The sequence below is a fragment of the Gopherus flavomarginatus genome, chromosome 19 (genome assembly GCF_025201925.1).
Source record: "Gopherus flavomarginatus isolate rGopFla2 chromosome 19, rGopFla2.mat.asm, whole genome shotgun sequence".
Classification (NCBI taxonomy): domain Eukaryota; kingdom Metazoa; phylum Chordata; order Testudines; family Testudinidae; genus Gopherus; species Gopherus flavomarginatus.
In genome coordinates this window covers 18,925,084-18,952,273 of record NC_066635.1, presented here as the reverse complement: position 1 = coordinate 18,952,273, position 27,190 = coordinate 18,925,084, and the positions used below count along the sequence as shown (strand labels likewise).

The 27,190-nt window shown below is 40.3% G+C and overlaps 2 protein-coding genes across 2 annotated transcripts in view; one reads left to right on the top strand and one right to left on the bottom strand.

Annotated features, from left to right (window-relative positions):
- Nucleotides 1-2,776, top strand: part of APPBP2 (amyloid beta precursor protein binding protein 2) — a 41,943-nt gene extending 39,167 nt beyond the window's left edge. Inside the window, exon 14 of the mRNA XM_050929322.1 lies at nt 539-2,776. Within this exon, the coding sequence (XP_050785279.1) occupies nt 539-769 (231 nt within the window). The 3' untranslated portion in view covers nt 770-2,776. The remainder of the gene's footprint in view (nt 1-538) is intronic.
- A 4,997-nt stretch (nt 2,777-7,773) lies between these two features.
- On the bottom strand, nt 7,774-16,922 carry CHCT1 (CHD1 helical C-terminal domain containing 1). The gene is made up of 6 exons (XM_050929691.1): nt 16,791-16,922; nt 15,810-15,941; nt 13,882-14,057; nt 12,200-12,299; nt 9,570-9,763; nt 7,774-7,861 (listed from the first exon to the last, which is right to left on the bottom strand). Exons 1-6 carry the CDS (start codon nt 16,920-16,922, stop codon nt 7,774-7,776), a joined length of 822 nt encoding a protein of 273 aa, XP_050785648.1.
- Nucleotides 16,923-27,190: the final 10,268 nt, after the last annotated feature.

Here is a 27,190-nt window from a genome sequence, read left to right as displayed (position 1 = left end):
CAACCGCAGACTTCTTAGTACAAGAGGCTTATAAACCAACCACGCAGCCTGCTCTAAGCGCTGTACCTTGGCATCTTGACTTAGGCTGCCTTGTTGCAGAATTTATTCCGCAGCTAGTGTTCCTCAAACTTTCCTGACGCCTGTAGTTTTCTGTTCAGGATCTCTTTTGAGTTGCCCTTTCCTGTTACTACAGAAGTCTTAACCTCTTGTGTAGTTTGTTGGACTATTGTGTTTTGACACACAAAACTTGATGGTGGGTAGACTCATTGCCTGACTTTCTTTTACCACTGCTGCCTGTTGCAGCATGTTGTTGACACTTGGTTTAAAAAGTAGAGCGGTTTTTGGGCCTCTAGGCTCTTATAAATGGGAATCTAGTGTGTGAGATATGGTCAAAAAAAAAAGATTTGTCCTATAATTCTTCATCCAAAAAAGATACCACATCTGTAGATTGTCCTTCATTCACCTTAAAATTAAGGAAGTCTATTCATGCTTTTCTCTCACTCTGTTTAGAACGGATGTAATTTTCTTGTGGCTATAGGTATGGGGTTGCAATTTAGGAGTACTTTTGCCACTTGTACATCAAGCAGCCAACCATGAAACACTAGGCAAGGCCGATGCATTGGCAATTGGTCTGTGCAAAGTGCACTGGCAAGTTCCTCAAAGGGTCAACAATCTTGAGGAGTTACTGCGTAATTTTAGGCTTGAAGTGGAGACCCAACAGTGGGAATCCAGTGAAATACTTCTTCCAAAGAACTACATTTACAGGTAAGTACATTTTTGTTTTTGTTTTTTAAATCATCTACCTTGACACAAGAGTGTCCAGGACAGAATTTCAGTCTTTGCTCCGAATTTCTCAGCTTTGGGTCTAAATTTAAAGCTCTAACATTTGTTTGACTGTAAGCTTTGGTTTTGTGAATCAGTTTTATTTGTAATCTTCTATTTTATGCAAACACTGCAATTTGTAAAGAAAGAGAAGAAAGTAATGTCAGGGTTTCCTCAGTGCTTTGTTCCTCGGTTCTTAGAATCAGAAACCATCTCCATCAACTGTAAGAATGGATGTTTTTTCCCAACCTCAGGAGGAGTATTTTTTTATGGAACGAAAGGAACAAATGCTACTTTAAGCTGGGCAGGGGGAAAAAGTCACAATAAGATGTTTGAACACATATCCCTCTGTTACTTGAAGTAAAATAGCTAGTAACTATTGCGCTCCAAAGTGTTGGTCACTTATTTTGTGATGTTACTTACAACCAACAAGTGTCTGCCTTTCTCTTTCATAGAAGTCTTTACATGCACTCACTACTTTGTTGTATAGATACCAATTGTTCAATCTCTTTTTTTTTTTTTTTTTTTTTTTTTTTTTTTTTTGCACACAAGTGTTTTGTTGATAAATAATTTTGAATGTTTTTTTTTGTTGTTGAATTCTAACTTATTAGGAAAATAACATTCTTTTCATAACTTTAAAAATTAAATTTTAAAAATGCTGTGGTCTATCATTTGCTAACGGTGCCATTGTGCTGCTGCTTATGGTACAGAAAAATGCACATTTTATTTAATTACCTTTTTATAGACGCACATACTGGTAGAGTTACGGAAAAAAAAGGAAAACGCATCGTGCCTAAAACATGATTGAATATGTTGACAAAACCTTTACTTGATTTTAAAACTGACTGGATTTTACTTTACAGCATGGTAGCAAAGATAGTTGGATGGATATTGCTATTATCGGTCTCTAAACAAAGTTTCTAATCCTGTTGCCTGTGCAGAAACTTTATTGTTAACTTTTTTTTTTTTTTTTTTTTTGGAGAAGTGTTGCTGGCTGAGTGCTATTTGCAAATCTGAATATTCTGTTCATTGTGGATATTTCCATGTTTGACACAAATGGCCTGTTGCACATTTCATTTCTTGGCCTTTTTGGGGATTCTTGCTGTGGGGAGGAGGAGGAGGAGGGATTTTATCCAGCGATCTGGACTATATATACACATTTGACTTCACTGGTAACGCTTTTGTCCCCAAATCTCAGGAGTGTTTTAGGCAGTGAAGTAGGTTTCCCTTCACTGATACCAAGATGCGTGTTCTAGGGTCTTGTTAACAATATTTCATTGCAGTCCTAGGTATCTATAGCATGAGTGGCCTTAGTGAATTTGTTGAAGTGCACATTTTTTTTCAAAAGTACATTTTAAGATGAAAAATATATGCTATATAAATATATAGAGAGATATCTAGAAACTTGGTTTGTGGTGCACAAGTTAAGTGTTGGATCACTAAATAACTGTCGCAGGTACCATACGTGTAACTCTTTTTCTTTTTATGTATATTCCTGTATGGGAAGCAATGTTGCCAGGTAACTAAAACTTTACCATTTATTTCTTACCTTATGATGTGAATGGACTCTACGTTTTATTGACTATTACCAGGTTCAGTACTATTTTTATACTTTATTGTACTACAGGGGATTTTAACTTAATAGCATTCTAAAAAGATGTTGCTTGAACTATTTAAAGCAAAATACTAAAATGAAGACCACCTTTTAAACCGGAATCCCCACTTACAGTGCCACAGTAATTTATATGAACGTGTCTTGATCATTACTAGACTTTGAACACCATTCTATTTGTTGTGTCAATAACCTTTCGTATCCTACTTCACATTAACTGCAGTGCCCAACGTTATTTGTAACCATCAAACCATACTGAGTATGTTTGTAACCAGCATTGTGATATTCTGTAATTGTATTGCTAAAATGAATTATTGACCTAATAAACATAGTGTTCCTGCATTCATAGTATTTGCCTTGAATTTAGTTATAATTGTGCCCTCCAAAAAGTCTGTTCTTTTCCCCTCGATCCCATAGACACCTGTAGAATTGAATAGTCACCTTGCGGATTGCATGCCTTTTTAAGCAAGTTCCACTGATGGAACAAAATGCAGTACCCTTCTGTGATGCTGAAGAGTGCATTACAGCACAATTTCAACCAACAAGTGAGCATAATGCTTAGCATTCTTTCTTGGGAGGAAAGGTGTGAATATTCTTTGGGTTCCAATATGTGCAACTCCTACTTAAAGAAGAAACAGATACTAAGGGCCTGATCTCCTTTTGAGAAGTGTAACATTAACTCTTCATCAGTTTAAACTCTAATTGTGGTTGTGGCAGGGGAGGTTTTTTGGGTTCTCTCTTAGACTTTGCACTTCTTAACCAAACCTAACTCACATTTCACTATAAAATAAAGTTTGAGGGTTTTTACGTTTATTTTTTGTAAAGAAACATTATGTGGCAGCCTTATTTAAGCCTTAACTTCAGCCTTAATTACGTTTTTTGCTAGAGCTACATAATATACTTAGAGACACACACTCACTCTCTCTCGCTCTCGTTTATCTGTATCTCTTTGAAATGGAATAAGATTTAAAAGATCCACAGACTGCAGAGGGACAGTAAGTTGTGTGGGAATCATGCCTTACCCTTTTCAGCTATCCCTCAATGCAGTTTTTGTTTACCTGTCAGTTCTTCTGGAAAAAGAATACTAAATTAAACCAACTCACCTGCCTCCAGTGCGCTGATTAGTTTTATAAAAGGAATAGAATATAAGGTCCTGCAAGTATTTTGGTTGTAGGTAGTAAAAAATTTTATTGCCTTTTGGCATCCTGTGCCATGTATTGAGTACTAGAAGTGACTTCTTTTGATATCAGGCTGTTGTGACAAATTTCCAGTAGTTAGAAAAGTAAAAAACTTGGACACTTGGGAATTACTGTGTATGGAGTACGGGGATTTCATGGTTTGACTCCTGTTTCATAGGCATTCTCTGTTTTTAGACAAGTGATGCACTTTCAGGCCACCAAAAGGTTTTATTTCTATTTATTATTACTGTTTTAGTACAGTACATGTAATATGCTAACTGCTGTCCACGCACAGAAAGAGTCTACCATTAAAAGTTTACAGTCTAAGAAGATATCAACAGACTCCCTGTGGATCCAGGAAGGAGTGTGTAGTCTAACTAGTCCTAATACCAACTGGCTAATAGCTCTTCCTTTTCCCTTGCAGAGGGAGAGGATGCTATTACTTTAAACAGAACACTGCAAAATCTTAAGACTGGATTTTGCAAGGTGTTTAGGTGGCTAAAGATGCAGTTGGCAACGGATAAAATTTTCAAAAGCACCTCGCTGCCTATTTCTTGTTGATTTCAATGACAGTCTGCCTAAACAGACCTACTTGCTTTCTTTTCAGAGACCAATAACACTAATTGCCCACAGTTAAGCTACCACACAGTTCTTTCAATGCAAGCTCATTTAGTCTTCAGGTAAAAGCATTACAGATAAAAACAGTAAAAGAACCTACATGTGTGCTAATAAGCTTACCAGAGATCACCCCAATTCTAACTTGAGCTCTGGCAGGAGCAGTCCAGTCCTTCAGAACCCCACAAAGCGGCCTCTTCTGTGGACACAAGTTGGTAACAGCTGCAGCTCAGAACTAGCACACTCATGAAAAGTTTAGTCCATCCTTTACGTGCTTTGGGCGTCTTTGATATGGAATTTCCAGGAGCGGGTAATTAGTAAAAAATGGGTTTCTCTCCTGAAGGTGTAGTGTCGAAAGGCTGGCTTCACAGGGTAGAATTTGCATTTTTGTCCTCTCAAGTACTTTCTAGAAAATCCATGTCATGCGTATTGTCCCCAAAAGTCCTTTGAAGTTCCTAATGCTTTCCAGATATTGCTTTACTCGGTCTTCTAGAGGAATTGCATACAATTCCACTATAACACATGCACAATAGCATTTTCATACAGTGGATCCAAATTAATTCAGTAACATTTACCCTAATACCAGAAAGTTTGTCCAGAATATTGTCAGTCTGTTGCATCTTCCTCCTAAAAGAGTGGGTGTAACTAGGGTTCTGATCAGCACCCTAGAGAAACCCCTTGACTTATCACCTGGACAGGTTATAGTTTTGTCCTCTATCTTTCATAATTTCACTTGTTCAGATAACAAATGTTCCTCTGGCAAGTTAGCATACATCCTTTAGACTTATGGGATTATGCCTTCACACACCCCTTATTGCCCCCAAACATTTGAGTGTAAACTTGAGACCTGGTCCTCCCTCTCCTACCTCCCATCTGGGAAGTGTGTGTGATGTCTTTGTCCCTCAGGGATCAGTTCCAAGATGAGACCCACACCCTGGGAAGAGGGAAATCACTTCGAAGAAGCCCTGCGATAGATGGAAAGAAGCAGTTTGCTACTGGTACCAAAGAATGCCCATGACACAGTCGCAGCACAGTGCTGACAAAAGTGTGGTGTGTATTTCTCTTTACAGATAAAGAGGGCTCATAGGCTGTCATCCCTACACCTTTTGTTATAACTCAAACGTACTTTAAAAGAAAACAGGAAAACTAGAGAGAATTTCAGAAAGTTCTCTATGTACAACAGATGTGAACAACTTAGATAGAGACTGTTCTGTGCTCATGTTGGTGTGTTGAGAATTGAAATCTTTTAATAACTTGGCTGGCCACCTGATGTCACTGCTGCTTTACATGCGTTCAGTGTTTCCTTTCCTGTCCTTGCCTGTTCTGATCAAAGCTATTGAAGCTTTCCTTCGCAGCTAATCTCACTAATTGTAAATGATTTCTCCTTTCGCTGTCTGCAGCTTTATTTCTTTTACTGTGATCCACATTATGGTCTGAATTTTTTTTAAATTTTGTGAAAATCTTGCCTGAGTTAATAGAACCGTAGCACAATGTTTCCATGAATCCCTGATTCATCTTTTTTTAATACTGAAAGATAAAGAAGATCTGAGTTAAGAAACTTGTGTATCAAGCTGTTAGACCTCTTGCAATTATGAGACCACTTTAAAACTGTCAACTTTTTTGCCAATGCCTAAAATTGTAGATTATAATGGAGAAAGTAACAAGCCTGTGTTGATGCAGCAGTGACGTTAGGATACAGAATATCAGGTTGTGCACAGAGATGACTAGTTTAGTTTATATTGGACGTACTGGATTCAACTGAAATGAATACTAGCCTTGAACTTGCTTTCTTTTCTTCCTCCCTTTCCCTGCACCATCTCACCAGGCATCTATATGAGATGCTTGACTTTGATAGGCCTCAGAGCCTTGCTAGTGGACCCGTCTCTAATTAACAAGACACTTCTCACCCCCAAGGTCAATTGGGTAACTCCCAGAATAATTTGCGAATGAGCAGACTTTAACCGCAGTCAACATTATTTAAACAAGTGTGACATTTTCAGGGCAGACAATATTTTTTGTTACTGTGATGAGGCTATATCCAGTTGCAAAGCTGCTATGTGGTGTATGAAATTGAAAAGCTCAAAACCTTCAACTGGAAATATAAATATCATCTGAAAAATAAATATGCAACAGTCATCCTGGGAAATTTCATCTTCTACAGAAAGAACCATTTCTGCTGTCCACGAATTGTTTATAATTCCACTGGAACGCCTTGATGGAATTATACCCTTGTATTACATGATTGCTTTCCTGCTATTCTGTATAGTGAAACCTTGCAAGGGACTGTTGCCCAGTAAAGGCGACTTTTAGCATCAGTTACGCTTGCTGCCCCTTCATCTCTGGCTTCATTTCTTCTACCATATTTCTGTTTTAAATTTCGCAGGGGCTCCTGTGTGAATGCGCTTAATTTGCCTGACCTGGTTGTTGTTTGGCCAATTAATCAGGTTTGAGCCCCTGCTCCAATCCCCAATGAGATCAATGGGAAGTCTCCTGTTGACTTCAGTGGGCATTGGATCGAGCCTTAAGTGTGCATGTCAAGCCCTAGATGGCTCTTGCGTGCTACGGTGAAACTCCTAAAAATAATACAGCTGTCCCCTCTGTCACAAACTACCTGCCCCCACCCCCACAGGCAAATGGAAAGAGGAGGAGCTAAATGGTCATGATTTAAGCTGCCTGCTGCAAACTGGGGGGATTTAGAAGTTCCGAAAATAGCCACAGGGGAACTTAGACAGACATGTTCCTAGAGAGAATTCAACAGGCAAAAATTACCTGCCCCAGGCACGCTTCAGATCAAATACAGAGATGATGAGAAAAAACAATTCAGCTGCTCCTGGGTGCCTTGGCAGAACATAGGGCAGAATTTTATTTTCACTTGTAAAAAGACTAAAAGGTGCCCATTCCCGGCCATAGGCATGTTCAACACGTCTTTACAAACTCAGCGCCTACTGTACAGCCAAATCCAGCAACCAACCCTCACCACAGACCAGAAAGAATCAGGCAATCCAGTATCACAAAATTATTATTCAAATACCAAGCCCTCTGCAAATATCAACCCTCAGACAAAAGCCCCAATAAAATGCTCCTGCAAGGAGCCAATGGATGGCAGCACCAATGTTTGCTAAGATTGCCACTGATGTCATTTGCCCAGTACAGCTGGAAATAACGGGAACCAATGCTGTGCTAGAATAAGGTTCACTTCATCAGAAGAAAACGTATGGGCTACTCACTGTATTAATTTATTTAAAAACCAGTTACTTCCAAAATGTTAGTAAGAATGATGCTATAAATACAAATAGGTTTAATATTTACCAGTAAGGACACTACAAACTTCTTTCATTGGGTAAGATGCAAGGTATTTACAAAGGAGACCACTTATTCTTAAATTTATAAAGACTGTCTTTAATCTTCCTTTCCAAGATCTTGCTTTGGTATTTGCCAGTTTCCATGTTACTGCAAATATTTAGCTGTTTTATGGATTTTTTTAATTCTTAAGAGCTGCTGGGTATGGAAAAATTCCTTGACTATGGAGGCACTGTATTTTTCTTTCTATGCTTTTTGTCCATGAGGCTTGCTAATGGTGCAGGATTTGTCAGGTGCTCTCTGTTTGTTGGTCTTTGAAGAAGTCTTACAGAGCCTAAAAGAGAACCAGGGAGAGAACTTCCGTAAGCTTGGGGGGTGTTGTACATTCTAGCCAACAAAGGAAACCAAAATGGATTCTGAGCCCTGAACCATCCAGTTAACAAGCAGTAGCCACATGCTTAAGAACCCTCCTCACACAGTTCAGTTCCTTATTCTAACCATATATATTTTCCCATTCTACTGACATAGTTGAGGCATATCAGCTCTTGTTAGATTGACTGACTGCCAGAAATTGGGACAGGACAACATGAGATGGATCACTCATTAATTGCCCTGTTCTGTTCATTTCCTCTGAAGTATCTGGCATCGACTGCTGTTAGAAGAGAGGGTACTGGGCTAGATGGAGCATTGATCTGGCCAGTATGGCCATTCTTATGTTCAAATCACGGTGTTACAAGTCATGAGGAATAATTAGTGATGGGGCCTTTCAAGTGAAGAGCAATTTAAAATTCTTGAAATAATTATTACATATGCATTGTAATTGTACTTGGCATTCCCAAGAGTCTCACATCTTCAATGCACTTAACAAATACACATGAACTGAACTTCATGACAATTCTCTTGGTTAGCCAAGTAGTATTAGTCTCAATGTACAAAAGGGAAGACTGAGCAGCAGGATACTGCCCAGTATCACAAAAAGACTCAGTCAGGAGTGTCTGGCCCCTACTTCCATACTCAATCCCATATGTCATACTGCTTGCCTAGGTCATACATTTCTTCAGCTTTTCCACTATCCTTTGATGGAGTCCTCTCTTGTCAGGGCTGGCTCTAGGCACCAGCGTTCCTAGCATGGACTTGGGGCAGCCCTTTTCAAGGGGCGGCACTCCAGACTTTTTTTTTTTTTTTTTTTTTTGCTTGGGGTGGCAAAAAACCTGGAGCCGGCCCTGTCTCTTGTTGCTTTAGTTCTTGCTGATGATTTCTGTTTGTTCCACACTACGCTGAATGAGGGCTTTTAGAGGTGGCGCTCCATACAGTGAAGGGAAGAAAGTTGAAGGAGAGGGGAAGAAAAGAGAAGCAAGAGGAAGGACAGCAAGTAAATGAAAGAAAACGGAAAGTCTCTCGTGGAACTGACTAAAATTCTAGCAGCTTGAAATAAATATGCTTGGGCTCAAATCCCCTCTCCTCCTCCTCCTCCTCCTCAAAGAATGCCATGAGTGGGTACCGTTGGGCCAGGAAGGAATTCTCCCTTTCAGGTTTCGTCTACACTAGAGTTAGGTTAACTGATTGCCAGTTCACTCATCATTAGCCAACAAGTTTGTAGATGCTAGCGTGGATACTTGTGGCTTACCCTGGGTTCGGCCATAAGGTAAACCAGTCTCGCATGTACAAACGTATTAGTTAACTCTAGTAAACTGGCAATCAGTTGACTCAGGTTAAACTCAAGTGTAAACAAATACTCAGCCATTGGACTAGCAGTGGAGTGACTTCACCATCACTACTGCCCCATTGGGGTACAGTGGTCCTTGCTGCTGCTTTCCCTCCCCACACATCTTCTGTTGTTGGGTCAATGGCTGAAAGATCTGGGTTGGTTCTACCTCCCATTTGCACATCCCATGAGTCATCCATTTCCCTGCGCATTGCTGGTTGTTCAAATCCACTGCCTCTTTGTACATCTGTATTTGGAGTGAGAATCAAACAGTTGTCTGGCTTGCTATTTGCTTCATTTGCTCTCATCTATGCCTAGCATCCTTTAGCAGCAGTACCTCTTCTCTGTCATACTTGCAGCCTCTGAGTCACCTTCTAGGCTCATTTGTGATGGCTGTGACTGGATCTGACTCAGCTTCTCTTGCATATTATTTATGTCTCCGTGGAGGTCCCATGCATCATATAGCTTAGTCAACTTGGTGTTTTTGGGTATTGGAACTGAATCAGGGTTTTGTGAGCTACAGTACAATTTCTACAAACAAATAGAAAAATAAAAAATTCACATAACACAAGAAGGTGGCATTAAACAAAATTTAAGTGTATGACCAGGTGCTCATGTATTGATTCCTCATGCTGGAAATGAGTTCTTGGGGTAACTATCGTTCTATTTGGTTACACCAATGTTTCTAGATGAGAAACTACTAATCAGTGCAGGTGGCTGTGTTTTTCTAAGGTCTAGTTTAACTTTTTTCTTTCACGGAACTGCCTTCAGAGATCCCTATCGTGGGAGTTATGTTCCCTGATGTATAGATGCAAGAATCTATGGAGGCACCAGGGGGTGGATTTAGGTTAATAAAAGAAGAAAGTTGGAGCCTACTGGTAAGCTATTTCCTGTATCGCTGGAGGGATTCCACTTTCTTCCATTCCTGAGTCTTAATCTTCCACTAAAGCCTCCCAGCCCTGCCCACCCTTGCAGCTTGCTGACTAGAAGCTAAGCTATTTCTCTGACTCGCTGCTGCTTCTCTGAACCCCAGCCAGCCAAGAGGTGAAGATACCATGGTTCCTGTTTTAAAACCAGAAATATATTCTGAGAACTCCACTGATAGGAGAAAGAGACATACATACACACACCAACTGCTGAGCGACTAACTGCATCCTCTGGGCCAAATTAATCCTAGGTTCAAACAGATGCAACTATACATGCATCAGTGCAGTTTCACCCAAACCTATGCAGTGAAATCAGGATTTTAATTGTTTGACCACCATCGGGTTTCACTGAGCATTCGTGATGTCGTCTGTATGTAGAGAAGCTTTGCTGGTTGACTAGCCTGGAGTGTCTAAACTCATGTCCCTGTCTTAGCCCTTATAGAAAAATCTTTTGGAAGTAAACAGAGATCAAACTGGTAGACTTCTACAGAAATGCAATAAAGCTCTGTAGAAATTACAAGTTTTTTGTTTTTTTTAAAGCAAACGACAAGCCTTTGAGCCATCAAATAGAATTACATAGCAGCAGCATAATTGCAACATTGCAAACGTTCATGCTCTTCGGCCTCTTTCTTAATGTCCCAGCTCCTGGAGCCAAGTGATGATATGAGAATTTTGGCTTGCTTTTTTTTTTAAGCAATGAAAGTTTTTAGCCCTCATGGTTGCTGCCTAGGCTCAGTCTCCAGTGTGAATGTCCTTCCACGTCACATGAGAAAAGAAAAACTAAAATGCACTTGCACCCGGATCCTGTAATGAGATTCATGTGAACAAACCCTGTGTGCAACAGGGACGCCAACAGCACCCCCAGGACCCAAGCAGCCTCTGCAACGAAGGTTTTGATACCAAAACAACCCAGAGTGGCTTGGGTAAAATGACAGTTTACATTTGGTTTATATTGTCTGAGGGGTTTTTAATTTAAAATTCTCTGTTAATTGTCCTGTCAGAAGCCAAGCAGATAGATTTTTAAGGAGGTCTGAAACTGCAGACAATGACGACACCTACTATGTTGGAGGAGGGGAATCTTGTTGATTGACCTTAAGAAAACAGATGATTAAGGCTGGTTGGCAGCTCTGCTAGTCTCCCTGATGTAGTAAACTTCATAAAGATATCAAATTAACATGCTGGCAATCTCAAGCACTTGCTAATTACAACATTGGTTCCGGATATTTACACTTGCTTGTCTAAATAATGAGCTGTTTCCAAATAATCTATTTATGTTTTGTAGAGTGCATGATAACATTCTGATCCACAGCCTGTTGTTTATGATTTAGCAGGGCTTTGAAACCCACTGTTCCCTCCACACAAAAGACAAAGATGTTTATTTTCTCTCTCTGGCTTGCAGAACACTGGGCATTTGTCAACAGTTATATAATGTCGGATCTGTCATTTCTTCTATCAGTCCTTATAGAGACAGTCTAGTCTTAATATTACACTATGTGGCAGATTTTTATTCTTACATAGATTCATATTTCATACTCCTCACCGTTGTAACTAAGGGCCTTCCAACGGTGTATTAAGCAATGTGAGTAATATCTGTGACACACTGTTTGTTCTCTCATTGTCTCCCCAGGAGGAATGTGAGCAGTGGAGCATCTTGTTTTGGGTAGGGTTTTTGCACAAAGGATGAATTACAAGAGGTGATGAGCTGCAGCCCTGTAGATGGGATTCCTCACTCTTTCTTTATGGCTGGAGTAGAAATCTCCCTACTACACCTATCACAGATTCTGAAATTGGTGAGAGAGCTAGAGCCTTAAGAAAATAGGAATTACCTTTCACAAACACCATCTCTCTGAAATCTGGCCCTGCAATGTCTTTAACATGAATTAAGTTTAAAAAATGTAGGAGTGGGTATACTGCTTAGTGGGAATTACGTAAACTATACAAGATGCCTGCCTGGTGTGATTAAAGGATCCCCTTAAAGCGAGCAAGCAGGAAGAACCTAGTGTAGTAGCTTTTCAGTTTGATATTGATTTATGGATCTTACCAGAAACTTGGCCATTTGGTTGCTCTTACTGTATTTGTACAGTTTGCGCAGGTGTTTTGCATCAAGTTCTGAGAAAAGAGAGACAAATCTCCAAAGCATCCTAGAGGAAGGAATGATTGAGTGAAAATGTCTGCTTGAATGCAAATTCTTCCCTACTTGTTTTTTTTCCCCTTTTGGGGGTAATTCATTTTTCTCTCTCTCTCCTGTAACCTGTGACATACCCATTTGTATGGGCTTAAAACAAACAAACAAGCAAACTTATAAGCTGCACAGATGCACCCCTCCCCTGGGAATTGAAGAGTCATTCTGGGGTTCAGGATCCCAGGCAGAAGGCTCGTTTTCTATATAATCTTCAGACATACAGTTAGCATTTCTCACGAGACCCTTCTTGGTTTCGATAAAGGAAACCTCTGCATGTGGTTTACAACTCTTAGAAAAGAGATGGTATTTTCACCATAAGCTCATTCAGTCACCATAAACTGGATTGCTTCTGATAATACAAGACGCTATTTGGCCATGGGTTAAATTCATCCATGGTGTAAATTTACCCGAGTGAAGTTGAATACCATTGGAATTACACCCAGATGGCCTCCATGTGTCTTAGGAACCTGCTAACAGGAAAACAACCACAGTGCTATCGTTGATGAAACCGGACATATTGATTGGGTGGAATTTATAGTCCAAATAAACCTTTGGTTAAATTGTGGGGACTATGGTAGACTTGTCCCATTGGAAATGCCATAATAATACCTAGCTGCTTCTATAGTGATTTGCAGGCACTTAACTAATGAAGCCTCATACACTCAGGATACGTCTTCATTGCAGAGTGACCAAGTTATTTACACTTGACTTCCTCCTCTCCAGTTAGCCTAGTTTGAGTGAGAGCGGCCACACGGTGAAATAACACTATCTGCTTTCACCAGGCTGGTGCTGCACTCACTTATGTGTGTGGCAATAAGATTTGTAAGGGCACGTCCCGTGGTTCTTCCCATTGCAATAAGCTAGGCTGCTCTCGATATTCTTTCCCAGTGAATTGTGGGAGAACGTGTCTGTTTTTTGGGGCACGCAAGGGGATTTGTGGGATGGCGTTGGAGGGCTGTCAGCACCTGAGTGGAGCTAGCCTGCATCTACACTACCGAGTAGACATGTTATAACAGCTGATGAGTTGAACAAATGTGATGCTTAACTTTTATCCCCTGACTGGCCAGCCAGCCCAAGTTAAAAGCGCCACCGTTCTTGAGTGAAGGATTTTTGCACCTGGATGGGACTCAAATTAGGGGTAACACTTGAGTTAACTCTGCAGTGAAGACAAGCACACAGATACATCCATGAGGTAGGCTGGGGTCAATTTGTTTTCAAGTATCCACTAATTTTGGATGCCCAACTTGGGATGTCAATGCCCTGTTTTTCAGAGGTGCTGATTACTCACAGCTCTCAGTGGGATATAATTATGGGTGCTCAGAAAACCAGACTCCATGCGTCTCAAGTGGGCACCCAACATTACAAGTGACTTCTGGAAATGTGTTTCCAAGTGATTGCCCAAATGCACACAGCAAATCTACGGCAGAGCCAGGATCAGACCCAGTTCTTATTCTCAGTCTTAATCCACTAGCCCAACCTTCCTTATAAATGAATGCTACTAGGACTGTATTGTCATTGCTAGTGTGAAAGGATTATCTTACTTCTTCCAGTGTTTGAGTTCCCAGGATTTGCAGTAATGCTGAAGAAACATATTGATGTGATCCCCAAGTATGGTCAAGTTTTTCCTAGTGTACTTCAGTTTTTTGTCCTTGGGAAGTTCTTTGGGCAAATCCAGTTTCCGAAGAGATTTCTTAAAGGGTCTCAGAAACTCCTTGCACTGTAAAGACACAGCTCAGTGACAGAATATTACTGACCCAATACAGGGTTATTGCTCTAAAAGTACGTAACAGGTATCAGCCAGTTGCAATGTCCTTCGTAATATAAACATCTTATGCTGAACAGATGTCTAATGTCCATTGTATTTAGCAAGTGTAATTTATATGAACATAGATTAACTAAACAAATGGATTTATAGCTAGTGTCCTCTTCAGAGACCATTGTAGTTACGCTGTTCGGCTGAGCCCTAAAGAGCCAATTGGTGCATTCTCAGCATGGAACACAAAGGACAGTTGTCAAAAGTGTGCCTTCTAAGAGTTGTAAGGGCAGGAATTTGAGGACCTGCTAATGATGGGGGATGATTCTCTTTTGATATAAGGCACAAATGTAAATTTCAATCTACAGAATTTACAAGATACCGCATTTTGCAATAAGGGGAGAAGGAAAAGCATTTTATATCATTCCCTCTGTTCCTGGGCCCTCTGCTATGTTGTAAATTCTCTATAGTTCATGCATTAGTTTGCAGAAGGTCTCATGACGTGTGTGTGTGTGTGTGCGTGTGTATATCAGAGTGAGCTCGCAGACATCATTCTCTGGAATATGCTCTCTTCTCTTAGCTCTTATCTGTAGACACCATTTGTTTTTACACTCCTATCTTTCTTCCTAAGGAGGGGGAAAAGCTGCATTGCTGTTACACTAGCCCTCAGCTACAAAACTGTATTGTTTTTCCCTTCTCCTCCCCAACAGGTAGGAAAACAGCGATAAGCTCTCTGGGGAAAGAAGCATTTTTCTCGTGTATGTACAGCACCTAGGACAATGGGGTCCTAGTCCATAACTTGGACTCTTAGGTGCTGTCACAGTGACAAATAATAACAGATGAAAGCACTGGTTACCCACTGACAAATAAAGTCGTCGGGTGAAGCTGAGCAGTTCAGACACACTAAGGCCTGCTGAACTTAGCCAAGTAATATCGCTTACACATCCACTTACATTTCATACATCCGTGTTTTATGTATCGATGTTTCCAACAGGTAAATCAGATTAAGGTAAGTTTATTTTTTGAAGTTCTCTGAGCTAGAACTTCTTGCTAGAGAATAATGTCTCCTGCATTGTGCAAATAGAAGTCGTTTAGTTCTTCCTGTGCAATGGTTGGTAATGACCCTCTGAGTGCTCATAAATGTCTATCAAAATGGATTAGGAGTCAGTTTTGAAACTAAACACTCACGTAAGTGGGCTAATTGAGGCAGAAAATCATCAGAAGTATCCAATAACTCTGGGTGCCCTATTTTTGTTTAGAATGTCCAACTTGAGACCCATTGGCCTGGCTTTCATTGTATGGTGCACCCATAGCTCCAGTTGAAATGAAATGGGAGTTTGAGCTTAGCCTTTTTGGAGGGAGCAGGGGGAGATCAGGCCTAGATTTCTTAAGCTGAGTATCCAAAAAAGTGAGTCATGCAAAACTAGTGGCTGCTTTTGAAAATGAGTCTAAGGGACTGGCCCAAGACCACACCATGTGTCATTATTAGAAGCGAAAGAAAAGGAAAGGTCTGTTATTTACTAAAAGATCATAAGTTATGCAACACTTGGAAAAAGTTAATGAGGTGAGAAAATCCTCAGCACAAAGAGAATGAGGTATTTTATCATGGTTTTTCATTCCCTTTCCCTCAATATTTTGCAGCTTTTTTTCCAGTCTGTATGAGAAAAGAGATGGATCATTCACACTTCTACTGCTAGCATCAATTTAATAGCTCACAATTTTGAAAGTGTCTCGATCAAGGCCATCAGTGTAGCGGATGAGCAAATGTCCAGATGGTATGGTACTTGAACTGTTCTTCAAAGAGGTTGCCTCCTTCACCTTGCTGAGCAAATACTCACTCTCTGCTGTCTACAAATTGTGAAGTTTGTATATGTTAATTTTTTGATCTACACAAACTTGTGTCCCATTTTTCAACGTTGCACAGGACAAACATTATCCCAAGACTGTGAGTTTGAACAAGGGACACTATTAGCACTGTCGAAAGCATTTAAGATGTTATTTTCAAAGGTATCTAAAGGAGTTAGGTACCAGACTCCTACTGAAAGTCAATGGGAGTTGGGTGCCTAACTTCCTGAAGTGTCTTTGAAAATCCCAGTCTCAGTACATTACAAAGGAAATGTTGTAGATATCTCTTGCTTCTAATGACACTAATCCACGAGGAGTTGGAATTTATTACTGATAACTGGAACAATAAATGTATTGTGCTAAGTTTTGCTCCAAGGTCAGACAAAACTTCCATTGACATCAATAAGATCAGCATTTGACCTGTTGTGTTTAACAGAAGCCAGTTTACAAAAGCTTAGCCAGTGAAATCAGATCTCCCTGGACTGGGTGTAAATCCCCTTTTCCACCACTGGGAAAACAGCTCTCTCTTTGCATTATCTATGGAGGTGAATCATTTCAGTCATCGCTTGTAAAGGGCATAACTACACAATGGAATACATGTTTACCTTGTTTGAAAAAATCAAAATGGCTTGAAAAAAAATGTGCAGTGAGAGAAGTTCTCTTATCTACAGCACACTCTGTTCTTGGGTGGCACTTCAAAAAAACTGTATCCCAGATTACTCCACAGAGCTAAAAGTGGTGCATTGGCCACACTGTTCATTTTCCGTCTCCTTTCCACAGCTGGCCTGTGCTTTATCCTCACTTTCCCTCCTCCATATGGCCGTATTGTCTCTACACCTCCCCTCCGCATACCTGGCTGGCTGTGCCATACCCAGCTGGGCAATTCCAGTCTCCCATGCTGATCTTCTCTCTAGTGTGACCTGCTTCTGGGCCCACTTTCTCCACTCGGGAAAGCCCATTTCCTCCACTCTCAGAGATCTCCATTCTGGCAAGGGAGGGAAGGGAAAGTCGCCCTCCGGCTAGCAGCCCAGCTTGCCGGCATTTGAATTCAAACCTGCTTGTGTGACATCACCTCTGAGGCACGCTGGTTCTGAGTTCTACAGCTAAATGGAGCAGAGACGAGGACCTGAGAAAGAAGAAAGCTGCAGCTGCTAATCTCCCAGCACAGGGTCCTAATGGGCAAAGACTTCATCCATCAGACTGTAGACCAGCAGCTTACTCCATGACATGAAGTCTTGAATTCTCTTTTTAAAAGTAGGTCAGCTCCAGCCAACCAGGCAGCACATGTTGGATTTACAGCTAGTGTTGCTTGTTAAGATGTTCAGCATTATGTCCTTTGGAGGCGGGTGGAACGACACTTTCTTCAGTATATTTGTAGATGTGGGACCCTATCTGATCCTTCAGTACTCCTGAATTCTCAGAAAGAGGCACTATCCCTTCATGTTTTTCCATCTAAGGCAGGCCAGCCTGCTGCAATCTCTCTCTCATGTAGCCCTCACCACAATTAACTATGCCATCCTGGATTATTTTACTGTAGGGGCCGTCCCTACAGATGATCTAGGCCTGAAGGAATGCAGAATCCATGCTTTTGTGGAATGGGGGAACTGCTATGACCGTAACACCCTTATTCTATATGCTGCACAGGCTGCCTGTAGCTCTGGACCCTGTTTATGGCCTTAGCTATAATGTTTAATGCCCTTAGCGCCAGCAAGTTCAGGGACTGCCTCTCCCATTGCAACTGCTGAGGCGCTTTTTTGGGAGTTTATTTGTATTATGGTATTGCCTTGATGCTCCAACCAAGCCTGGATGGCTAAGCAGTGTACATCTTGACAGTAAGGGCTGGCTCCTGGCTGAAGAACTTGCAATCTAGCAGGTCAAGAGTGGGAGAAAGGAAATTTTATCATCTACATTTTGCAGGTGGGGATCAGAGGCTCAGAGAGAGGAAGTCATTTGACCACACTTGCACAAGAAATCTGTGAAAGAGTAAGGGTGAGGAATTGAACGGGGATGTCCTGGATTCCAGTCAAGTACCATCATCACAAAATCAACCTTTTTCTCACACAGCTTCCAGGACCTGCCCCAGAGTATTCTCGCGTCAGGTTTTTTTCCCACCATTCGGTTCAGCACGGCCCTAATGTGGCAAACTTCAAGGCATGTGACGCTGCCAAGTTTGTTTGTTAGTTTAATTAAAGATTGGGTTGATGTATTTCTTTGTCACCATCCAAGGCCAGGAGACTCTGTAGAAAATTACAGGGTCTTGATTCTTAATGAAGCCCTGTGGGATGACTGAACATCTTGACTGACTGAGGTGGGAAGAATTAGCAGAATACAAGGCACTGTGTTGCTATGGTGGTTCTAGGTGTGATAGAAGTTTTAAAGCTAGGCTCTTCAAAGGAGCCTAAGGGAGACAGGAACCCAACTCCCACTAAAATTCAACAGCATTGGGTGTCTCTTACACTTCTTTGAAAATCTCAGCCTGAATAAAATCAAATTATTTTGTGTTGCTTTCTGTTTCAAATAGTAGAGACTTTCTCCTTCAAAAGCATAATATGTTGCACTTGCCAGATGGTAACTGGAAAGGCTGGGGGAGAAAAGGGTTTTTTAGAAGTGACTCTGGGAATAAACTACTTTAAATAATATTTACTAGGGAAAAAATTATCAAAATCCACCACACTTTGACTAGGCAGATAAATATAATTGTTCTGTCCCTTTGTACATTTAGAGTAATTATGCCAGCTGTGATTCAATCATGCCTGTGTGCTGGGGAGTCTTTGTGTGTAACCTCCAGTGCTCTCATCTCATTTCAAATCTCTCCTGAAAAATCACTCTGACAAGTGAATCGATAATATTCTGTGGCCAAAATGTTGAAATATGGATGCCTATAATCAGGTATCTAACACCATATTTTAAGTGGATGTAAAATGTGGGAGGACAAATTGATTATATATCTAATTTTTCCCACAGCAGAGGGTAACGCTCCCTGTTCCCATATAGTAAAACACACTGTATTGTGATAGTATTCCCAAGGGAAATATCCTCCATTTTCTCTGGCAGTGCTTCATTTATAATAACTGTTAGTAATGACAGAGTGCTCTACACTTTTAAAATGCTGTGCAAACATTAACTAATTAATCTTTCCGCCAGGGCAGCTCTTTTACTGCAAGATTAGGCAGATTTCCAATAAGCAAAGATTTGTGAAGCAGTTTCTTTTTAAAAATAAAAAAAGTACATACAAAATATCAGGTTGTAGGGTTGCTATTATTTTATTTAGGTGTAAACATTGGTGCCACGTGTAATTTAATGCATTATTGCATACATGTATAAGTGACGCAAGGTTTACATACTGATAGGTCACCAGTCATTTGTGTTATACAGAGGTAGCTACAAGGGTTTTTGACCTTATACTTGGGAGTCAGCTGAGAATGCAGGTGATGTTTATTCGGTATATAAACTAGACTGGCATTGCTTCGATACAGTACAGTGTGCTTCTAGCTCAAGGTCACTATTCCTTTGTCTCTTGCACTTAAGAAGGTTTATCATGTCGGAGCTTTTTTCTGCTTTTTTATATACACATTAGTTGACTAATGGCCAAATTCTGCCCTCAGATATTATGTGCAGTTTCCATTCTAGCCAACAGGGAAGTGTGTACACATACGCACACACACGGTCACACACACAAATCTGAGGACAGACTTTATTTTTTTTTAATTAATTGGATTTAAGGAAGGAAGCAGAATGCAGACTATTTCCTCTGCAACCAGGACCTACCAAGAACAAAGTGTGAATATCTTCATACTGTAGATAACTACATTCAGGCCCCTGTGTGCAGGCCCATGAGCAGCTTTCTAGATTCCTCCCGCCTCTGCCCGCCCGCCTGCCTGCCTGCTTGCCTCCCTCATTGTCCTTGGAAAATTCTTATTCAGGGCCTTCCTGTTTGTCACTGAAATCTGACCAGAGAGACATGGGAAATTGTTCTAGGCTTGGTCGATATCTTGCTACTGATACATGAAGAGACTTCCTTGGAGTCTTTAAAGTAATAGAGATTTTCTGGGAAGCAGTTCCCTCAATTTTCCCACTGGTCTTCCATGTATCTCCCCTTCTTAAACCTTTATGTGCATGTAAAGCTTTGTCCCCCTCTAGTGACTGGGCCATACGGGGTTTATGAGCCTGTATAACCTTTTGAGGTAACAAACTTGGGTCTTTAAGAGCAGGCAGTAGAAGTTTATGCTTTTAGATCTTCAAGTCCCAGGTTCCATCCTTACTATCAACAGCTAACCCAGAGGCATCACTACTGCACCTCACATGCCTGATCCCTCTTTGTCAGCTATAGCCTCCCTCTCTATGCTCTTTCCTCAGAGACGATGCTATTTTTATGCTTCCTATTTCTGCACAAATGTGCCTCTGTTCCTTAGTGCTTCCAGCCAGGTGCTAGTTCCTTCATTAATGCGGCTTGTAAATGCAATACAACTCTTTTTTTAAGTGGCAAGGAGTCCTGGAGAACTAGAAAATAGGTTATCAGCATCCTCTGAGCAGCTTGTGACTTCCAGATGACCAGAGACAGAACAGTTAAATGACCTTTTTTATTGTCCTTCACTTCTTACAAACTGAAATATGCCTTGTTGGTGGCTGGCATGTTAACATGTCTCATTCCAGTTGCTGTGGCTTACGAAAAAGTCGGAAGTAAATTAGGTATTTGTCAATAGTGTAATTTACTCTTCAGTTCATGTTCGATCACATAGTAATATACGTTGCACTTGTTGAAAAATGAAACTGTTTCACTCATAGCAAACCTGCCTTACTTGGCTGAAATGCTGATTTTGCAGCTTTGTACTTTTCTTAACCTCAAGCATCTTTTCTCAGATAACGATTCCCTGGTGCAGCATTTAGATTTTTCTCTTTTCAAAATTAAAAGAACCAAGTCAGATTTAAAAAAATGGACCAAATCCTGCTCGCTTTACTAACAAAAGTTACCCCTTTTTGAAGTCTGTGGGATTACTTGCACTAGAATTTAAGGCAAATATGATGTGGCTGCATATTCTGAAAATGGACATGTTCTTCTCTATGTTCTTAGCAGCCTTTCATATTTTGAAAACGGAAAGAATGTCAAAGATCTAATTTACTTTTCACCATTTGTGCTGCTGGTTTACTTATTGTACTGCTTTTACTTTGGGCAACTAAAAGAGACGAGTGACCTTCATTATGTGCCAGCCAACGTCATTTTCAGATTCTGCTACCTTAACAGAGGGTTGCTGTGTTTGAGTCGCAAGCGCTTCAGAGAAATATATTAGAAACCTAATCTTAACAGAAGTGTTTTTATGATTTTGTAATATGTTAAGTTTCTAAAAGACTTTTATTCTTAGTTTAAATTTTGAAACTAACCTCTCTGAGGGTGGCCCTTTGATATTAAACCCACACTCTTCATGTGGTTTGCTATGTGAAAATGAAATCGTGGCAGTTACGCTGTCTTTACATTTTGAAGGCCGGGAGACAGCCCTGATGGATGTGGGTGCAACTCTACTAACATCAGTGAAGTTGAACCAGGGATTAACTTGATTTACCAATTTAAAAACACATTGAACATACTAGGAAGGCTCCTGAAATTATCATGAGAATCAATGCAACACGTATCAGAAAGGTCTGCACTGTCCCTTGTCATGAGAATGTAGCACAGGAAAGCTGGGACCTGGGAAGATGTGCAGAGTAACACAATGAAGAATAAAAGCCAGACAGGAACTAGTAAAGCAGGGATAGGAAGCAAGAAGAGAGACGTGGGAAAGCAATGAGAGAGAGAACTAAGAGCTGGGTTGCATGGAAGAAAGGACTAAAGGAGAGCAGAGAGGAGCCTTAGGGCAGAAGGGAGGCCAATGAACTTCAGGAATAAACAGCGAGAGAGTTTAGTAGTTTTGAAATAGAAGACAAAACCTGGGGGCAGAGAGAGAAAGACAGAGCCCGAGAGAGACCTGCAGGTAGAGAAAGGGGGCCGTAGAGGAAGAGACACCTTTGGGGGGTAGCCGGAGTTCTGAACTTTGTTTTTATTTAACTAAATTAAAAAGTGTAACTCCTAGAAAGACACTTACAGAAACAAAGAACCAGGGGACACAGAAACTAGCAAGTGGAGAAATTAATGAGGGAGAGAATTGAGATGAGGATTGCCAATGCCTTGGATAACTCAATATGAGAACATCAAGTTTATGGGCGTGGGGTATCTATGTGTATTTGTTCTGTATGCAGTTTCTTTTCCATTCTAACTGGCTTCTCCTGATGTTGTTCCCTATGCTTCAAATCCTGTTCCAATGAACTAGGCATCGCCCCCATTTAAATTCCAGTTTAAAATGTACTCCTCTGTCAAGCCCATAAACTTAACTTTGTAACAAAAGGAACTTCCCTCTGGATCACCAAATGTGTCCATTTGGTAGTGTCCGTCTATTTCAGATTGGAGAGACAAGGTGAGTGAGGTAACATCTTTTACTGGACCAACTTCTGTGGGTGAAAGAGACAAGCTTTCAAGCTACACATAGTTTTTCTGGTTGGATTTCAGATTAAGACAAGCACCTTGCTTTCTTCAGGGTCTTGTAGAGCTCTGAAAACCCCGTTACCACTTAAAAATAATAGGCAAACCATATTTTATTAGATCAATGTTATTCTAATCTTGCAGTAATATTGCTGTGCGGTAGTAGTATAGCGTAGACTTCGTTGTGTTAGGCAAAAAGAACCAGCACCGTGTGACACTTAATTTCAGCTATATTCTGATTCCCTCCTACCAGCCTGAAAGTGCTAAATATGAGCCTTTGTTAGGCATATGGGGATTTGGAAAATTGTTGCTAATTATTGCAGTTGTGATATGTAGCTTAATTGATGGTTTCAAAGAATTGAAAATTATATAGGCTTAAATAATATATTAAGTGCTTTTATGAGCTTTCACAATACGCTGGTAACAAAGAGGTGCATTTAGCATATGATAGGCATAGCTTGTTCAACATTTGTCTACAGGAAAAGGATGTCTATTCAAAAGTGCTTTTTATAAAAAAAAAAAAAATTCACTTACTAGAATTACAATTTAACACTAAAATCATTGCTAGAATCAGGCGCAGCAGAGGTGGTCTCTTTGTGAGTTTCCCTGCCGAGGCTCCAGTGTCCAGACCTGCAATATCCTTGCTAGCTCAAGTCAGCTGTGATGAAGCGGGTGTGGGGTTTATCACAGGGATTAACTAACTAACCAGTGCGTTTTGTCCACTAGCCACAAGGTAAAAACTATCAAACTAATTTTTCATTTGTTATCAGATTAGCTTTGGAAATGAACGTTGCCCTGGTGGAAGGGTAATTAATTAACTAATTCTGCCATTAAAACTTTGGAAACATTTGCTTTTTCAACACATGTTTTTGTGTTCATGAAGGATAAACATGATATGTCTTCAGTCACCGCTTGGCTGAGCAGATAAAGAGGAAATAAATGTCTGCTCTCAACTACTGTAAATACTGTTTTTAATCTATTTATCACCAAACAAAAATTAGCTACTGTGCATGTATTTGTAATAATTTTTATATATGCTCTTTCCCCAGCTTTCTTTTGTCAATAGTCATTTAGCATTCAGGTTGAAAAACATTTATAATCCAAATTAGTACTTAATTCTGATGAACAACTTTATAACCCTGAATACATTTATTTATTTATTTCAGGATTTAATGAAAAGATATTTGTCTGGAATGTTACAAATTCTCTCTCACTTGGGAAATCAATGCTCCATTATTATGGTTGGAATTTAAATCTGTTTTATTGAAAAGTAAACTTCTGGGGTATTTTTTTTATCCCTTTAGTAGTTATCGCTAATACAAATCCTGCATGTCATGAAAGTCAGTTACACCACTGTCAATCTGGACTAATTCCATCAAAGTCAATGGAGTTAATCCAGATCTACACTAGTGTATATCTTCCTTGACTTCAGCGGAGTTACTCTGGATTTTCACTCATGTCACGGACCTGTATAATAAAATGTAATCTATTCAGGCAAATCTCACATTCGTTCCAATTAAAGATGCCTAAGGAGTTCAGGATGAGGTCTACAGATATTGGCAAAGGTCCTCATTTCATACCACTAATGCCTATCCAAAAAGGAAAACAAGAAGTGTAGGAAAGCAGTGCAGCATCGATCCTTCATCATATAATGCCCTGGAGCAATTATTTTTCCGTAATTTTTTCTCCTTCATTCCTCCTGTTTTTCCTGGCTTTTCTAATATTTCCACTGCCTGTCACCTGACTTAAGCATTGGCTATTAATTGCTATTAATTTTATATTTAAACAAAATATGCCAATAGCAGGCAGCGAATGTTTCTCTAGATCAAGTGTCATAAATAAGTGTGAAGAGGCTGGGCAGCGTTAGTCAGAGGCACATGGACTCTGCTGAGGCATTTATATGTAGGTCATGTAGCACTCCAGAAGATTCACATATATCGGAAAGGAATTAGCCTTTAATGAAAAAAGGCTAGAGCTTGTTCTGACCTACAACATGGTACCTAATGACAGGAGTACCTTGACTAATTGCAGGTGTTACTTATAATGGGCTATTAATCATAAATATTTCTGCTTTCTGAAGGAGGACCTCTCAGGTTAAGCAAGGTTGTATAGGTCTCTGGCTTTCCTTCTTCCCAACTATCTATTTAATCCTGTCTAGCAACAGAAGACATGAAACATTCATTCTTCCAAACCACCAAAACTTTGTGTATAATTTAGTAATTAGAAGGCTGGGGGTTACAATTCATTGAAGACCTTCAGTTTGCTAACTGGACTATGAGATGTTTTTTCTGCTGGTTTTCCTGTACCTTTTAAAAAATCTTCCTGTAAGCAGCAAACAATATGAACTTCCCAGTCTGATTTCAGGGATTTTGGAAAACTGTGTTTGACAATAAAAACTGAGAGGCTGGATAAAGGAATCATTCTGTAGGTATTAGCAAGCTTATGTTTGTACAGTACTTGGAAGGTTATAAAGTACCGTATAAATGCCAAGTATTATGAGAAGTTGGCTGGAGGAGGACACACTGTTAGTTCAAAGTCACGTTCTGATTGGCCACTTGGACCTCAACTTCCAATGATGCACAGCTGGTACCTTATCACTAAAAGCCACCATCATCAACCATACGTGGGTAAAAAAATTAATGAGAAGAGAAAGCAAATAGAAGCTATCTGGGAGTGGAGGAAATATATACACACATTTACATAACACACATGTGAGTATATAACCAGTAGTTCCAGACTCATTTTCTGCCATCTGTGACGTGAGATACTATGAGACTGTAAGGTCTGCCTGCTGGTAACATCATAATGATTGATACATTCCTGTGTTTTGGGTGTGGTATGTTTTGCAGTTTCAATGTTTGTTTAGTGTTTATCAACTAAAACCTGAGTTAGTAAATAAAAAATGTTGGCCTTTTATGTCAAGAATGTAACTGAACAATTGGAGGTGGTGAAGTGACTAAAAATTCATGTCAACATTGCCTAAAAGTGTTGGCTACATGATATGTATATATCGTTAAATAACAGACCCCCAGTTGTTTTACTATTTTGAAAATAGCTAAGGAAAATCTTTAGAAGAATGTTTCTGCTTTGACATAGGTAAAAGATAGTAGCTGGGATTTTCAAAAGAGCCTAGTTAGATGCTCAAGTTCCATTGAATTGGAGCTGGAGAGCTAACTCGCTCAAGCATCTTTGGAAAATCCCAGCTATTGCTATTTATTGTTAGCCTACAGTTGCAGAAGTTCTTTTGGTAGATAGACTTTATGTGACGACATCAGAAACCCAAGATAAATGTGTGCAGCCTTATGCTCTGTTTAAAGTGAAAGGGTGTAGGGCTAGGTAACTTCACTCGGCTCGTTCACTTGTTTAACTCTGGCTCAGGTTGACAGCATCTAAATATGATAGTGACCAGATTAATGTTTAGGGGTTCATATGAGGAGATCCAGTTGTCTCGGTCTAGACAGTGGACAAAGCTGCCACTACAGTTCATCCTCTTTTTGACCATCTCAACTGATCATGGATTGCGTGGGCTATGAAGAAGGGAACTAAGCTAGTGGTGACCCTGGAGAACAATACTTAGGCTCATTAGTGAGGTAGTGTGAGTCAGACTGCACCGCGGCTGCTGGTGCTGTACTAAATGGAGGCCTTCAGAGTTCACAGGGCTGTCACTTAGGCATCCTTCCCAAGTGCTAAATTCACCTGAGAAGCCGTTCCTTGGGTCTGAGGTTACAGCAGTTCTGTGTAGGCTGCAGTTGTACTCACAGTCATGAGCCACGTTTATCATTTTTAAGGCAAATTTAAAAATTCTGTTTAGGGGCATTTGAACCTCACCTTCCCAGAGTTCAGCTGCAGAGGCAGATCACAGAAATGCTCAGCTATCGTACCAAGTATGGACAAGGGGTGGCCTAGATCAGACAGGAAATGCACCTTCGACCTTGTTAGCTTAATGAGCATTAATTGTCCTTTTCAGATGTATAAACTAGTTTGGTTCAGCTAAGACAATTGACAAACAAAAATCTCAATTTAATTAATTTTAGGGGGGGAAAACTCCCCTCCCCGCCCCCGCCAAGACAGGGACCAATAGAAAAAGGTAGGTGGAAAGAACACAGTATCTGTTTGCCCCTAAAGCCCCAACAGACTGCCAGAGAAGTGGAAAGTCTGCGTTCGGTGAAATGTGCTCCTCCTACTGCTCCATCAGCTCTTAGCAAAATGTTCATATTCAAAAGTGGTTCCACTTTGTAGTTTTGTTTAAATCTTTTTGCTTTAAAAACCAACCAAACAGAAGATTTTACAGATCTGGCATCCAGTGGGGGTGAATGTGAGGGAGACGCCGTTTTTTTTTGTTATGGAGAAAGTTGCCTTGTTGTGCCCAGTGGTGAGCTGGTGCCTGCTGGGCATTAGCATGATGTTACACCACAGGAGCCGTGTCGAGTTGTAGCTCGACTCTCTTGAGATGGGGGGGTCAACATTTCAGTCATTTTTGTACTAAATCTTTCCATTTGATCGTGTATTATTAATTACCAGCACTTTCTCTCTTTACACCACTTCCTCTTTTGTTGCTGTGGATCTTACTATAGAGAAATCCGTCAGTGCTGTTCCTACTGACTCAGTATTTTTGTATGCATGACAGAATAAAGAATAGATTTTATTAAACATGTTTCTTTTTACATCACAGAATTTCTTGACAAGAGATAATGCTATTCTCTTACACAGAGACAACACTGTGAGATGGGAGATCTATATT

Excerpts from the sequence above, each read along its gene's own strand:
- CHCT1 (XM_050929691.1), bottom strand. The coding sequence starts at position 16,922 with ATGGAGATCTCTGAGAGTGGAGGAAATGGGCTTTCCCGAGTGGAGAAA. Across the intron at positions 15,942-16,790 it reads GGTATGGCACAGCCAGCCAG|ACAGCAGAGAGTGAGTATTT; the intron begins GTATGCGGAGGG and ends CACAATTTGTAG. Across the intron at positions 14,058-15,809 it reads ATCGAGACACTTTCAAAATT|TGCAAGGAGTTTCTGAGACC; the intron begins GTGAGCTATTAA and ends GTGTCTTTACAG.